General features: G+C 54.1%; 1 protein-coding gene across 2 annotated transcripts; it reads right to left on the bottom strand.

Annotated features, from left to right (window-relative positions):
* Positions 1–29: 29 nt before the first annotated feature.
* On the bottom strand, positions 30–14,073 carry NLRX1 (NLR family member X1). 2 transcript variants are annotated; one of them, XM_033861931.2, is made up of 10 exons: positions 13,935–14,073; positions 12,120–12,247; positions 11,485–11,554; positions 10,926–11,014; positions 9,759–10,378; positions 8,180–8,995; positions 2,272–2,867; positions 1,943–2,029; positions 891–1,142; positions 30–577 (listed from the first exon to the last, which is right to left on the bottom strand). In XM_033861931.2, the coding sequence occupies exons 2-10, from the start codon at positions 12,187–12,189 to the stop codon at positions 256–258; spliced, it is 2,922 nt and encodes a 973-aa protein (XP_033717822.1). In that variant the 5' UTR covers positions 12,190–12,247; positions 13,935–14,073; the 3' UTR covers positions 30–255. The 2 variants fall into 2 exon arrangements, with proteins under 2 accessions (XP_033717822.1, XP_033717821.1); XM_033861930.2 differs by having other exon boundaries at positions 13,839–13,978.
* Positions 14,074–14,159: the final 86 nt, after the last annotated feature.

Here is a 14,159-nt window from a genome sequence, read left to right on the forward strand (position 1 = left end):
AGGACAGTGTGGGGCCACCAAAACGCCACATCTTTCAGTCCTTCTAGCCGAAGGGAGGGGAAGCGTGTTCCACGACCCTGAAAACCCCAGACTTGGAAGCACTGGTTGGACATGCCCCAGGAGAGCAACTGGCACAGCTGTGCCCATTCCTTTGCCTCCAGCCCTGAAGGGATCTTTCTGGAAGCGGTAGTGCAAGCTAGGAGGCCACAGACAGAAACGGCTTGGGGCCAGGGGACACACACTGCTGCCACTGTCTCAGCTTCCAGGGCCTCCCAGCTGCTCTAGGAGGGCCCTGACCTCGCCCTCCACTCGAAGCAGCTGGGCTTTGCGCCAAGGATTAAGGGTGGCTCCTCGGTTATCTTCCAGATCCCGCAGCAGAAGCTCCAGGTGGCGCCGGACCCGGCCCCGATCCCAGCTGTTGAGGTTCCGCTGGACTTCACCCAGGATCACTGACCAGTACTCGGACACTGCTGTCCCCTCTGTCAGCGACACCACGACCCGGGCACCGCCCTCAGTGGTGCTCCCCAGGTCCCGCAGGGCCTGGCGGCACTCTGAGCTCAGCTCGTTGAAGTAGAGGCTAGCAGGAGAGAGAACAGTAGATGCTGTTCAGCTCTGAGAAGAAGGGGCAGAGGGTGGGTGGACAGAGAGTAAGCGGTCTCATAACAGTTCCCCTGCTTGTGAAATGCAACGGGGTAAGTGTTTGCAATAAGCCAGAGATGGAGGGTGGTGGCCACTGGGAGGCAGGGATGACGCTAGAATTCAGTGGGACCAGGGTCAATAGAAATGGGGCCACTAGGACCCTAGGAGAAATGGTGGTGGAGAATCAGGGCAGGGGAAGGGCCAATCACCAAGGGGTGGGTGGGGAGATGGGAGTGGAGGGCAAGACTCACTGCAGCAGCTCCAGGGAAGGGTGCTCCCGGGCAGCCTTGGCTAAGGCCAGGGCCGCTGTGTCGCCAGCGCCGTTGTAGGCCACATTCAGCTCCTGTAGCTGCTGGTTACGGTCTAGCTGGGCAGCCAGCAGCTCCAGGCCCTCATCCCCAAGGCCCGTGTGCAGCAGAGACAGGTGTTTCAGCGAGGTGTTTCCCGCCAGCCCCTCCACCAGCAGGGCCACACCCGCCGCCGTCAGTGGGTTGTTGGACAGCCTAGGGCCACAAGCACCCCAAGGTTATGAGGGCCCCTAGCAGATGTCCTGTGCTAAGCACTGGGACTTGGGCCAAAACGGTGCACCGCTTGGGGCAGAGACCAGCCTGGACGCAGAGAAATGCAGGCCCAGGTAAAGAGAATGGAGAAACGGGGGTGAGGCTCACCGTAGAGGAGGGAGGGTGGGGTGGAAGCCGGCTTCTCCCTCCCCTCCTCCCGCCTTCCATTCTCCTTTGAGACTCCCCTCTTCCCTCTCCCCTTCCTCGTTACCGTGTTCCTTCTTGCTCCTTTTTCCCCCCCTTCCAGCCCCTGCTTCATCCTCCCTTCCTGTTTCCCCATCCCCCTCTCCCTCCCTCCTCATTCACCTCCCCTTCCTCCAACCCAAAATCAGGAACCCAGCGTCTGGGTTGCTAGCAAATCAGTCAACACTTTGGGAGCATCTATTGAGTGCCCAGCGTCATGGTCATGTCATGGTCATCCTGTGAGGCGACAGGGAAAATCCTGGGAGGGAATCAGTGGCGTCGTTGCCAGGTAACCAGCCTGGGTGTTATTCCACCCCCCACCCCAGGCTGCTTTTAGCCAGGCAAGAGGCTTTTTTAGCACCAATTTATGGCTGGTGGCATCTTTCCCCCTGCTTGGCTGCTTGTACTAGACGTCGTGGGGTGGGGAGTAGGTCAAGGTCTACACTCCCGCCTTCTTTACTACAGCATGGGTGCGCCTGTTCCAGGCATGTTGGGAGGTGGGGAGCTCACCCTTGACCTTAGCTGGCCAGCAGGATGGAGCCCCCTCCCAGGGCACTCACCGCAGGGTGGTAACTTGGCACTGGTCATGCAGCAGCAAGTCTCGGAGGTCCCTGCAGGCCTCGGGGCCCAGGCTGTTGAGTTGCAAGCTGCAGCAGAAGGTGGGCAGAGAGGAGGTGAGAAACCAAGGAAGGAGTTCGGCATGGAGCCTGCCCACCCACCGGGCCCCTCCCTCACCATCCTGCCTCTTGTAGTCCACAGCTGTGTCCCCTTCTGTAGCTCTTGTCACCTCCACCCGTACCAGATCTCACCCCAGCCCCTGGTCCTTCCTCACTCCCTTTGCTTTCCCAAGCACCTTCTCTTCCACGCGTGCACGAGGACAGGGCCTCACCCCAGCTTCCGGGCACGCAGGAAGACAGGCCTGAGCGTGCGCAGCCCGGCAGGATCCAGTTGGCAGGAGGCGAAGTTCACCTCGTCCAGGGCATGCCTTCCACTGCCCAGTACAGCTGCCACCACCATGCACTTGAGGGGTGTCATGCGCACGCCCGCCAGGTTGAGCTGGCGCAGGGAGCTGAGCACCTCGGCAGAGAAGCGCTGATTCTGGAACTCATAGTGGAAGAAGAGGTGGTCAAGGAGCTCTGAGGGGGGCAGCACCTGCCGGCCCAGCTTGCCCAGCTTCTTCTTGATGGCCTGGGCATTCTCCAGGGCATCCAGGGTCTTGATGGGGCAGCCAAGCTGAGCCAGCACTACCCGGTTATGGGCAGAGAGAAGCCCGCCCATGAACATGGGGAAAAGCTCAAAGACCTCATCCTCTGTGGGCTCGTCCGAGCGGCACCGGGGACCCTCCACACCCAGGATACTGGCACCCATCTGGTCCAGGACGTCGTCATTGTAGTAGTCCTCCTCTCGGAACATCTCCAGCACCATGGCCTGGGCCACTGTCTCACGGCTCTTACCTACCACACGCCCGAACACACGTGGAACCACCTGGAAGAGAAGCAGGGTGAGGGCGCTGCAGCCTACTGCGTGCTGTTCAGCCTTCTGGCCTAAGCTTAAGGTGCAGTCTTCCTGACTGCTCCAGCTTGGTGATCTCCTTAAACTTGAGCACGACTCGTCTGATCATACTATTCCCCCTGCTGCAGCACCTTCCGTGGCTCCCCACTGCCCATGTGGAATATAAAACTTGGCGTAATTTGGCCCCAATGTGACCTTTCCGGCGTCACCTCTCAACACTCGTCTCACGTACTCCAGACACTGGGAAATTCTTTCTTTTTCCCAAACACCCCGTACATTTTCAAGCCCAAGCGCGGTGGGAAGGAGTTAGCATATATTATGCATTCAGCTTGGTACCGGGCTAGATGGTTTAAATACATCATCATCTTCAACACCATCATCGTCATCACAGCAGCGATGACGGATGCTGCTCCTACTGCTTCAGACCCTGCACGATTCGGCCTCATGAAATAAAATTCATATTTTAAGGAAAGACAAGAAAAATTTAAACATGAAATTTTTCTCTGCCCATTTGGGCCTCCTCCCTCCCCTCCAGTGTGCATGGTACATCTGCACTATGCATTTAACTAGACCTCCCCCATGGCAGAAATACCCGCTCAATCATAAAGATCACTTTTTCGCCTTCTGGCGCCAGCCACGTAACTCCTTAGAAGATAACATTCCTTTCTCAATCCTGTAAGGAGTCACAGTGGCCCACCACTCGCCTTGTATATGCAGACATCTTCGGTGAACTTTATGTACAATGCCAATATATCATTTTCCTTAAAGATAGAGATTGGTGCAAAACAGACTGCTCAGAGACCTGAGGAGATACTGGGCCTCACCTTGTGGAAGATCTTAGCTTCAATACTTACTTATGATCCTATTAATACTACTAGCTATATTACTTGTATTTGCCTATTTTATAAGATTGCTGTTTCTTGCATTACCAAATGTGTGACTGAGTCTCAGATAAAATTAACGATGAGGGGCTTCCCTGGTGGTGCAGTGGTTGAGAGTCCGCCTGCCGATGCAGGGGACACGGGTTCGTGCCCCGATCCGGGAAGATCCCACATGCCGCGGAGCGGCTGGGCCCGTGAGCCATGGCCGCTGAGCCTGCGCGTCCGGAGCCTGTGCTCCACAACGGGAGAGGCCACAACAGTGAGAGGCCCGCGTACCACACACACAAAAAAATGAACGATGATTAGGTGACTTGAAACAATCGATCAAATATATAGTTCTATAAGATGAATGACTGTAATAGTGTAACTCTAGATAAGGGAAGAAACAACAAGAGGGAACCGTTCCTTGGATCACAACGGACTAGTAAGAGGTCCAGAGGATTTTGGCTACTGTTAATAGGGTCTAGTCTACTAATAGCACATTGAGTGACCTATCGGTGAAATCCTTGCCTGACCTGGGAATGAGCATTCCTAGTGCTGTGGAACAAATAGGTCACGAAATGCCTCCCAAACCTTGGTTGAAACTAAGACTGAAAGGGAAGGGATTGTAAAATAAAGAATGTCGCCCACCACCCAATTCTACGAAGTCAAGTCATCAGCCACTGCAGTCACTGGCTACAACAACCTTGAAAGGAATTCAGGGCGAAGATGAGGATAAGGTACTGTGTGCTTTGGGAAAACTGACAGAACTGGTCCTTCGATATTTCAGGAGAAATTTTTACGAACCCGGATTCTTGCATCTTTCCATACTTAGAAAAGCACTAAAACCATTAACTGGGATGTCTGTTCCTCGTGACTAGGTGCAATTTTCTACTGCGATGTGTCTTTGATTACACATACCCCCGTTGCCAAAATCACATATATTGAATACGTTGGCCTCCCTCTTTATGTCTTTGGCATAGTTCTCAAAACTCTCTGAGAGACTGTCTCCTGGGTTATAATCCTCAGATTGGCTTGAATTAAAATTTCCATTTCTTTCTTAGATGTGTTAGGGAACCGTTGACTAAAACCACCCACCTTGGCCAGGCACGATGATGACCACTTGCATGAGTTGTCTCACAACAGGAGTTCCCAATAAGGAACATGGTGCTGCTGTCAAAAACTAGAGAATTCAGGAGGGGCCAAAAAGAGGGAGGAGATGCCAGCCCATAATATTGTCCTACCAACCTCCCAGAATCCTTGGTGCTGGAATCCGTCTTGGCTGAGACACGCGTGCCACCAGGAAGGACGTTGAGTCAGACTAAATAGGGGCCAACAAGATGAATGGCCAGAGACAACCCAGAAACTAACCCCATTACCATAAAACCTGCGACTACAAGCCACGTGGCAGAGCAGTTCTCCTGGGCTCCCTTACACCACTGCTCTCTGCCTGGGTGGCCCTTCCCAATAAAGTCTTTTGCTTTGTCAGTACGTGTGTCTCCTCAGACAATTGATTTCCGAGTGTTACACAAGCACTTGCTCTCAGGGACATCCCTGGTGGTGCAGTGGTTAAGAATCCACCTGCCAATGCAGGGGACACGGGTTCGAGCCCTGGTCCGGGAAGATCCCACATGCCGCGGAGCAACTAAGCCCGTGCACCACAACTACTGAGCCTGCGCTCTAGAGCCCGCGAGCCACAGCTACTGAAGCCCGCGCACCTAGAGCCCGTGCTCTGCAACAAGAGAAGCCACTGCAATGAGAAGCCCGCTACACCGCAACGAAGAGTAGCCCCCGCTCACTGCAACTACAGAAAGCCCGTGCACAGCAACAAAGACCCAATGCAGCCTAAATAAATAAATAAGTTTATTTAAAAAAAAAAAAAAAAGCTCGTTCTCAGGCCCTGGAAGGGGTCCCCCTTCTGGCAACAGATGAACTATTGATCAATTTTTCACTGACAGGCCCCTGTCAGCCACGGCGCCTTCATGACAGCCTCTCACCCTCGCTCACTCTGCTCCTGTCCTCTCGGCTTCTCTCTCTCTCTCTCTTTTTTTTTTTGTTTTTTGACAGTGCCAAGGTTGTTCCTCCTTCAGAGCTGTGCCCTCTTCCTGGAGTGTTCCCCCCCCACACCCAGTTCTTCTGGCTAATCCTCCAGGGATCAGATTAAAAGCCCTTCCTGCAGAGAGGCTTTACTTATCCCCCCAAACCAGGTCCCCCCTCCCCCCTTACACACTTCCATAGCACCTGGAACTTTGTTTTCCAGGCACTTCCCAGAAATTTTAATCCCATGGTTATGTTGACATGTTTATGTTGAGACTGTATGATCAGAAAAGGCAGAAACCTGGGGTCCTGTTGCTTTTTCCTCCGAATCTAACACATTGCCTGGCACTCAATATTTGTTGAAGAACTGAATGTTTGGGAGCTGCCATCCTTGCAATGGTTCTGAAAGGAAAGGAGAGGTCCATTCCTCTGGCAGGAGCCACCAGGTTGTTTTGTGGCACCTCCCCTCATGTGTCTTCTTCACTTTTTACAGGCGAGGTTCCCACCATGGAGGTTATAGTGCCCCTCCCCCAATAAGCATCTGGAGACAAGACACAAAAACTGTCACTCTGGGAAAATGAAACAATAGGCTCATAAAGAAACAGATGGGACCCATCCTTTGCTAGGCAACCCTCCCTCCGAGAGGGCTTAGGGGTATGGTGTCCCCTTAAGTAACTGAGTGGCTTTCTGAATCCTGTCAGGAGACCACAGCCTCTCACTGCAATCCAGATGATGCAAGCAGATCCTCAAAGAGGTGGGTGGCCTCAGCAATGGCCATTACCTCCCTGCCTGAGGCAATGGTGTAAGAAGGGATGGGCTGCCTGAGACTGTTTTTGTGTTTAACAAACAATTAAATAGCGCTTACTATGTGCCAGGTCCTGCAGATGAAGACATTTAATCCTCATATGGGGCCAATGATATAGATTCTATTATTATCTATTATTATTCATTTAACAGATAAGGACCTTGGGGCACAGAGAGGTTAAGTAACTTGTACTAGGTCACACAGCTAGTAAGTGGCAGAGCCTGGATGTGAACCAGGTAGCTGCGTTACAGAATCCCTGTTTTTAACCCTGAGGCTTTGCTCCCTATAAAAAGGAAAACTTGTTAAAATGTTGTCAGCTCACCAGGGCTCTGCTTCCCCAAGACCGATTACTGAAACATTTCTAAAGAGAACCAGGGTTACCTAGCAAGGCGCCATAGCTTCCTAGAAATATCCATAGCACATCAATAAAGTTTGGCGGAAAGGGCACAGGATTCAGAAACACAAAACCTGCACTCAGATCCCAGTCATTCTCCTTACTATCTGAGTGACCTTGGTCAAGTTACTTAGCCTCTGTGAGCGCCAGTTTCCTCATCTATAAAAGGGATCATAGGGCTTCCCTGGTGGTGCAGTGGTTAAGAATCCGCCTGCCAACGCAGGAGACATGGGTTCGAGCCCTGGTCCGGGAAGATCCCACATGCCGCGGAGCAACTAAGCCCGTGCGCCACAACTACTGAGCCTGCGCTCTAGAGCCCAAGAGCTACAACTACTGAGCCCACGTGCCACAACTACTGAAGCCCATGTACCTAGAGCCCGTGCTCCACAACAAGAAAAGCCAGCGCAACAAGCAGTCCAAGCACCACAACAAAGAGTAACCCCACCTCGTTGCAACTAGAGAAAAGCCCACGCGCAGCAACAAAGACCCAATGCAGCCAAAAATAAATAATTTTTTTAAAAAAAGGGATCATAATTATATTTCATTTACAAGGCACCCGGCAGACATCAGCCGAAAGTGGCTACTTCTTCCCATCAAAAACTTAGTACATCCGCCCTGCTCACAGCACAGTCCTCAGGCCTGTAATTTGGTTTCTGGAGCAGACCTGCACCCAGGATGGACCGTCCTAAGCCAATTACCAATGCCATTTATCCTCCTGGTATAAATGAATAAAACGGCATCTGCTTCATAAACCTGCCTCTGGTGATTAAGTTAGGATGAGACATCACTCCCAGAGTCTAATCACCTCTGAGGAACAGATACAATTGGGTTTCTGGACCTGCAAAACACAGGACAGACCCTGGACAGTAGTGACCCCTGCCGCCCAGCAACAAAGACTAGGAGGAGAGAGGCAAAAAACAAAAAAAAAACAAAAACCTATCCTTAGAGTTATGGGATTGTTACGAAAGTCTCTGCACCCTTAGATTCCCCTCCAAGCCTTCCCCAGCCTGCGGCTTCTCTCTCCCCCTTCCTTATGACCCATTCCCACTAAAAGCCAGACTGCCCAAATCAGAAACAGAGCCAAGAAGAGGATTCACGGTCATACAGGAAGAAGCAGTTTCCTTCTGGGCAGGAGCAAGAGTGAACGAGGAGGATGGGGGCCGGCAGCCTGGGATCCTAGGGCTGTTACCTTGAGCAAGTTGAATAGCAGGGGCAGGGCCCGCAGGGGCAGCAGCTTGGCCATGATGCCCAGGACCAGGCTGACATCCTCCCCGACACGGCTCATGAGCTCGGCCACTTCCTTGCCCACTCGCTGCAGAGTCGTCTTCCGCAAACCCAGCACAATGTAGAGGGCAGCCAGGTATTCCTGCATGGCGGGCACAGTGAACACGAAGGTACCCAGGTGCCCTGGCTCAACGCACGGGGCCAGAAAAAACCTCAGGGCATCCCGGCGGAACACATGCAGCAGCTGAAACTCCTCTTCCGTCTGGATGCCAGCTTCCAGGCAGCCACGGACATCCTCTTCAGAGAAGTACGTCTTGCGGGAGGACACCCCCTCGTAGGCCAACTTGCCCATGGTTCGGGCTGCATAGGCCATCAGGGACAACTTGGAGGGGTCAGTGCTGTCCAGCATCTCCCCACTGAAGTTTAGATGCAGGAAGCTGGTGTAGATGCTCGTGAGGGTCTGGCCAGCTGGTGTGGGAGCGTGCAGGAAGTGCAGGGTGGCACAGACAAGCCAGCAATAGGAGGGCAGGAAGCAGGCAGTGGCGATCTGGTGGTGCCCCTCCAGGTTCCGGGAGAGCATCTGCACCAGGTGGTCACGCTGAGCCGGCGTGGCTGAGAACCCCCCAGCTCCGTGCCCGCAGTCTGGCTGTTTGAAGCGGAGCTGGAAGTAGAGCTTCTGTAGGTTGGTATCGGAGAAGCCACAGATCTCGCCATAGCGGTCCACATACTTGCTGGGGATGCGGCCAATGGCAGAGGGCCGGGTGGTCACCAGAATGCTGGCCTGGGAAGAGCATGGTTGAGAGTTAAGAAAGACCCTTGTGGGCTTCCCTGGTGGCTCAGTGGTTAAGAATCCGCCTGCCAATGCAGGGGACACGGGTTCGAGCCCTGGTCCGGGAAGATCTCTCATGCTGCGGAGCAAGTAAGCCCGTGAGTCACAACTACTGAGCCTGCGCTCTAGAGCCTGCGAGCCACAACTACTGAGCCCACGTGCCGCAACTACTGAAGCCCGCGCGCCTAGAGCCCGTTCTCTGCAACAAGAGAGGCCACCGCAATGAGAAGCCCGCGCACCGCAACGAAGAGTAGCCCCCACTCGCCGCAACTTGAGAAACCCGTGTACAGCAACGAAGACCCAACGCAGCCAAAAATAAATAAGATAAACAAATTTATAAAAAAGAAAAAAAAGACCCTTGTGTCCTGATTGCCTCACTTGCCAGGGCGTCCCTGAAGACTGAGTGTTCAAGGATGAAGATAATGACGACCACAGTAGTTATAACTCACACTTACTGAACACCCACTATGATCCAGGGCGCTGTGCTAAGCACTTCATAGGCAGTATCTCGTTTGTTCAGTACAACTCAAGGAGAGAAGGAAACAGAAGCCTGGAGAAGTTACTGACTTGCTCAGTCCCACGGCTTGGAAGTGGAGAGGCAGGATTTGAACTAACCCAGAGCCTACGTTCCTACCCATTAAGCATGCGGACTCAGGACACGAAAATCCTGAGGGGGCAAATTGGGGACAGTGGAGGCACAGCAGGGTGCACTCACCTCGGGCAACATGTATTTGCGTAGCAGGTTGACGATGATGGCAGCTGGAGCCTCTGACTCCTCCGGGTCACTGCAAAGCCCTGTGCCTGCCAACCGGAAATCAAGGTTGAGGTGCTCCAAGCCGTGGAGCACAAAGAGCAGGCAGGAACCAGCAGCGGCCATCAGAGGCAGAATCTCCTTCAGGGGTGTGTAGCGCTGGGCCACAAGTTGGCACAAGGAGGCCGGCGCAGGGCCCAGGGATGACAGGTCCTCGCAGGAGAAGGGGATCAGCAGCTTGAAGGCTGGCAGCTGCCCGTAACACCAGTCCAGGACCATCTTGCGCACCAGCGTGCTCTTGCCTGTGCCCACTGTCCCGTAGAGCACCACCGTCTGCACGCGGCGCCCACAGGCATCTGGGTCAAAGAGCTGAGACAGGGCCAGTGGGGGGAGCCCAGCAGAGGGTGGCTGATGCTCCAGGGCCAGCTCAGCCAGTGGGCGAAGCAGCTCATCAGGGGTGCTCTCGCGGATCACAGGGTCTACGTGGACCGTGTCTAGTGCAAAGGTTGGGCCGAACTGGCGCTCTTCCCTGGGCAGCCGGCTGAACCACTCGGCCAGGTTCTGGCGGTGCCGCTGGATAGCTTCTGGATGGGAAGGCAAAGGGAATATGTCAGGGAGAGGGGCTGAGAAATGCAGGAGCTTAAGGAGGTGGTAGGGTCAGGCTGCAGGGTCAAGACACAGCACCAGGAGATGCCAGGACCCACAGTGGTGCTGGACACACAGGACTCCCTCAGACTGTCCAGAAAGTTTGGACCCCTGTGGCAGAAAGTGGGAAGCCATGGAACGAGTGAGGGTGAGTCTGGGCTGACTGGCTGTATGATTATCCATGTGTGATCTTCACCTGACCGCTAGAGGCAGTGTGTTGAAGGTAGGGATGTTATATCCCTCCCAGTGCTTTGTACATCGTAAGTGTGCACTGCATGAATGTTGCAGGAAGGGATACATGGGCAGATGGATAATGGGGCCAGGGAGAGTGGATCCACTAATGGCTGATTGTAATGGATCCTCTATACCTCCTTCCTGCTTGTTTCTCTCTCCAAGCCCTTCTTCCCCACGTTCCCTGAACCCACCCCCACACTGGGAGCCCAGCAGCCCCTCTCCTCAGGCTGACTGAGGAGCCAGTCCCTTTACCAGCTGCAGCGATGCCCTGGAACAACTGTCCGTGCCTCCCTGATGGGGGACCACTGCCCGCTGAGCTTCCGTGATGGCGTATAAAGGCCCTGTGAGCAAGGAAAAGGGATGAGCTGGGGCTTGGCTACTGGGCTCAGGCTCTGCACAGGCTCAGAGTCCAGGCCTGCCCGGACTGATGAACTGCTGGCTTCCTGAGATCCAGGCCTGACTCTGGACAACCAAGTCCAGAGCCTCATCTGACTCTCATACCCTTCCCAGGGCCTGAGGTCTTGCCCCTACCCCTCCAGTCCCCCACTGCTGACTGCCTGCCTGGAACTCAGACTGACCACTGCCAGACTCCACCCACTTCCCACCGGTCCTCCCTCTGGCTGACCACTGTGACTTGTACTCTGGATGATATAAGCTAACTTCCGCTTAGGCCTGGTAGCTGAGTCTGTACCCTCTCCAGCCCCGGAAAACCAACTCTCCCCAGGAGATCAAGCTCTCTCCAAGTCCTGACCCTTCCCAGGCTACTCTGCTGTGCCCAGATGTGTCCTAAGGTATGACACTGAGGCCTCACCTCGGGGGCCCAAGGGGGCGCTCCCCTTTAAGGGGCCAACTCCAGTGGATCAGGAAGGGGATCCGTTCATCTACAGAGAGAAAGCAGAAGGAAGAAACAGCATCCAGAATTCACCCACATTAGCTCAACAATACACAGACCCCACATCTACATCAAAGCCCCATCATTTGCTCTCATAGCATCATGTACTGCCCCTTTGTAGCAGTCATTATGAAATTTTATATTTCATCATGTAATTATTTGATTAACATTCATTCACACACTCACCCCCATTCCTCCATGAGAGCAGGGATCACATCTGTTTCGGTTCACAAGTACCTACTTAGAACTTAGCATGGGGTCTGGCACGTAGCAGGCACTCAATAAATACTCATTGAATGCAAAATGAAATCAGACAAGTGTTCCTGGACTTATGTAGCTACAGGGACACTCAAAGATCATCTAGTCTGACTCCCTTAGTTTAGGATGGGAAAAAGGAAGCTCAGGGAGGTACGGTGACTTGTCCAAGGCCAACAGCTAGTAAATCACGGAGCTGGGACTAGCATGCCTGGTGTCTGGATCCCTTCTCTCTTGGAGGTGCCATCTGGACTCTGGAAAGGGAGAAGTGGCAACAGAAACCCCTGCTTCCTGCTCACCTGCTGGCTGGAGTACTCTTCCCAGACCAGGGCCCCAAGAGGCCCTAGGCAAATGGCAGCCCCACCTCATGGCAGGAGAGAAGGTCAAGGCCTGGGGGACTGAGCACACCACCTTCTATCCTGTTCCGCTGCAGGAAGAATGGTGTGAATGGACCCCACACACCCCCACTTTCCCACCCCACCTCTCATGCAGGCCAAGGGAGGCCCTTCCTCCTCAGGAGCACATCAGCCTTTCCTTAAATGCCAGCATCGCCAAGGCCCTGGCCTGGCTTTCAGACCTCTCTCCTCTACATTCCCCACCTGAGTGATCCTACCACCCACTGGTTCTCCCCTGAGGCTTCACAATCACCTTTCTCCTGAATTCCAGCCTAGTGAACTGTTTATTTAGGTGTCCTTTACTTTGCTTGGCTGCCAGCACGCTCCTAAGAGTCCTGTGTTCATTTTCAGTGGCTTTTCTGAGCCAGCGTTTTCCAGTAACAATCATCTATTCTCCTCTGAAGTTTTTCCCTAGCTATCAGGTCCTTTTAGCTGAGTTTTAATGGTTTGATCATTTTATCTTCTCTGTGACTTTTACGTAACCTGCCTTTGAGGCTGGCATAAATTATAGATAAATGAATGAATGACTTCCTATTTGATATCTCCATATGGACATCCTGCCAGTGCTTCAAGCCGCATGCTCGCGGAACTGAACTCAGCATCCCTCCTCCCCTTCCAGTTACTTTACTGCAAATCTTCCCAATCACGTGATTTCTACTCGAAATCTGACCTCTTTGTCTTCAAATCCTTCCCCCCTCCTCCACTTGTCTTCAAATCCTTCCCCCCTCCTTCACACAGTGGAAACAGCCCTGCCAGTTCCTCATCCCAGTACTTTGCCAGCCTGTTCCTATTGCATAATCCCTACCACCCTGTGCTAACTTAGACCCTCCTCCTCCTTAGTGGCCTCTGCCTTCAGTCTCATTCCATTCCCATCCCTGATCCCAGACACCAATCGCCTCCCTAAAATCCTAGGTTATGTAGCGTCCAAACACCTGGCCCACACCAGCTATTTTCCTGAGTTTCCCCCTGACCCGTACCTCACCGGCCAGGCTTACTGAATTCTTGCTCCCACTTCCCTAACTTTGTTCATACTCTTTCATCAGCTTGAAATGACCTTTCTCCCCTGTCAGAATCCTACCCAATCTTTTCAGAACCTGGTCAAAGGTCCTCTCTCCTGGGAAGTCTTTCCTGATCCCTCTGAGCTCCCTTAAATGAAGCATACAGCTATCTGGCACCTGGTCTCCACTGAGATGTGACTCCTTAAGGGCAGAGCACACTTAGGGAGAATTGGGTGCATTGGGCCCTATTGCCAGCAGGGCCAACCAGTGGAGGTGCAGCCTGGGGCTCAGACCAGGAGTCCCGGCGTCGGGGGCGGGAGTATAGAAGGGTTAAGAGACGGCCCTGGAAGGCTGGAAAAGCTTGGGGAAACTAGCTCAGTGGGATAAAATCAGTTGCAGGGCCTCTGACTCAAGATGGGACTGGCGGTGGGGATGGGGGCATGAGGCCAATTGTCGGAAGATCACCGCTGGTCTCCAGGGCAGTGAGAAAAGGAGAGGGCACAGCAGGAAAGGTACGGGGTCTGTGCTCGCACAGGTCCAGAGCTCCTCCTCTTAAACTGGGTCCCAGCTTTCCTAGTTCTAGTTGGTTTCAGAGCCCAAGAGTAAAGCCCGCCTGAATGCCCACCTCTCAGAGCACCGGCTGCGCCCCACGCGTCCCCAGCCGCCAGCTCCTAGTGGCACTAGCCCAGCACCGCCCCGCCCCTGCTACTTAGACCTTTACCGCCGCTGCCCAGGCCCGGGAGCCGGTCGCCGCCAGAGTCTCCCGCTTGCTCCCAGAGGCCCCGGCGCGCGCGGCGCTTCCTGCACGCCCCGCCCGCCTGCGCGGAGCCCTGCCAGCCCTGGCATCCGGCCCGGCAGCGGGCAAGCGCGAGGACGACCCCAGGCGCTCCGAGCCGCCGGGTCCTGGGAGGAGGGAGATGGCGAGAGGGGCTAGTGTCCCGGAGAG

The sequence above is a fragment of the Tursiops truncatus genome, chromosome 8, assembly GCF_011762595.2.
Source record: "Tursiops truncatus isolate mTurTru1 chromosome 8, mTurTru1.mat.Y, whole genome shotgun sequence".
Classification (NCBI taxonomy): Eukaryota; Metazoa; Chordata; class Mammalia; order Artiodactyla; family Delphinidae; genus Tursiops; species Tursiops truncatus.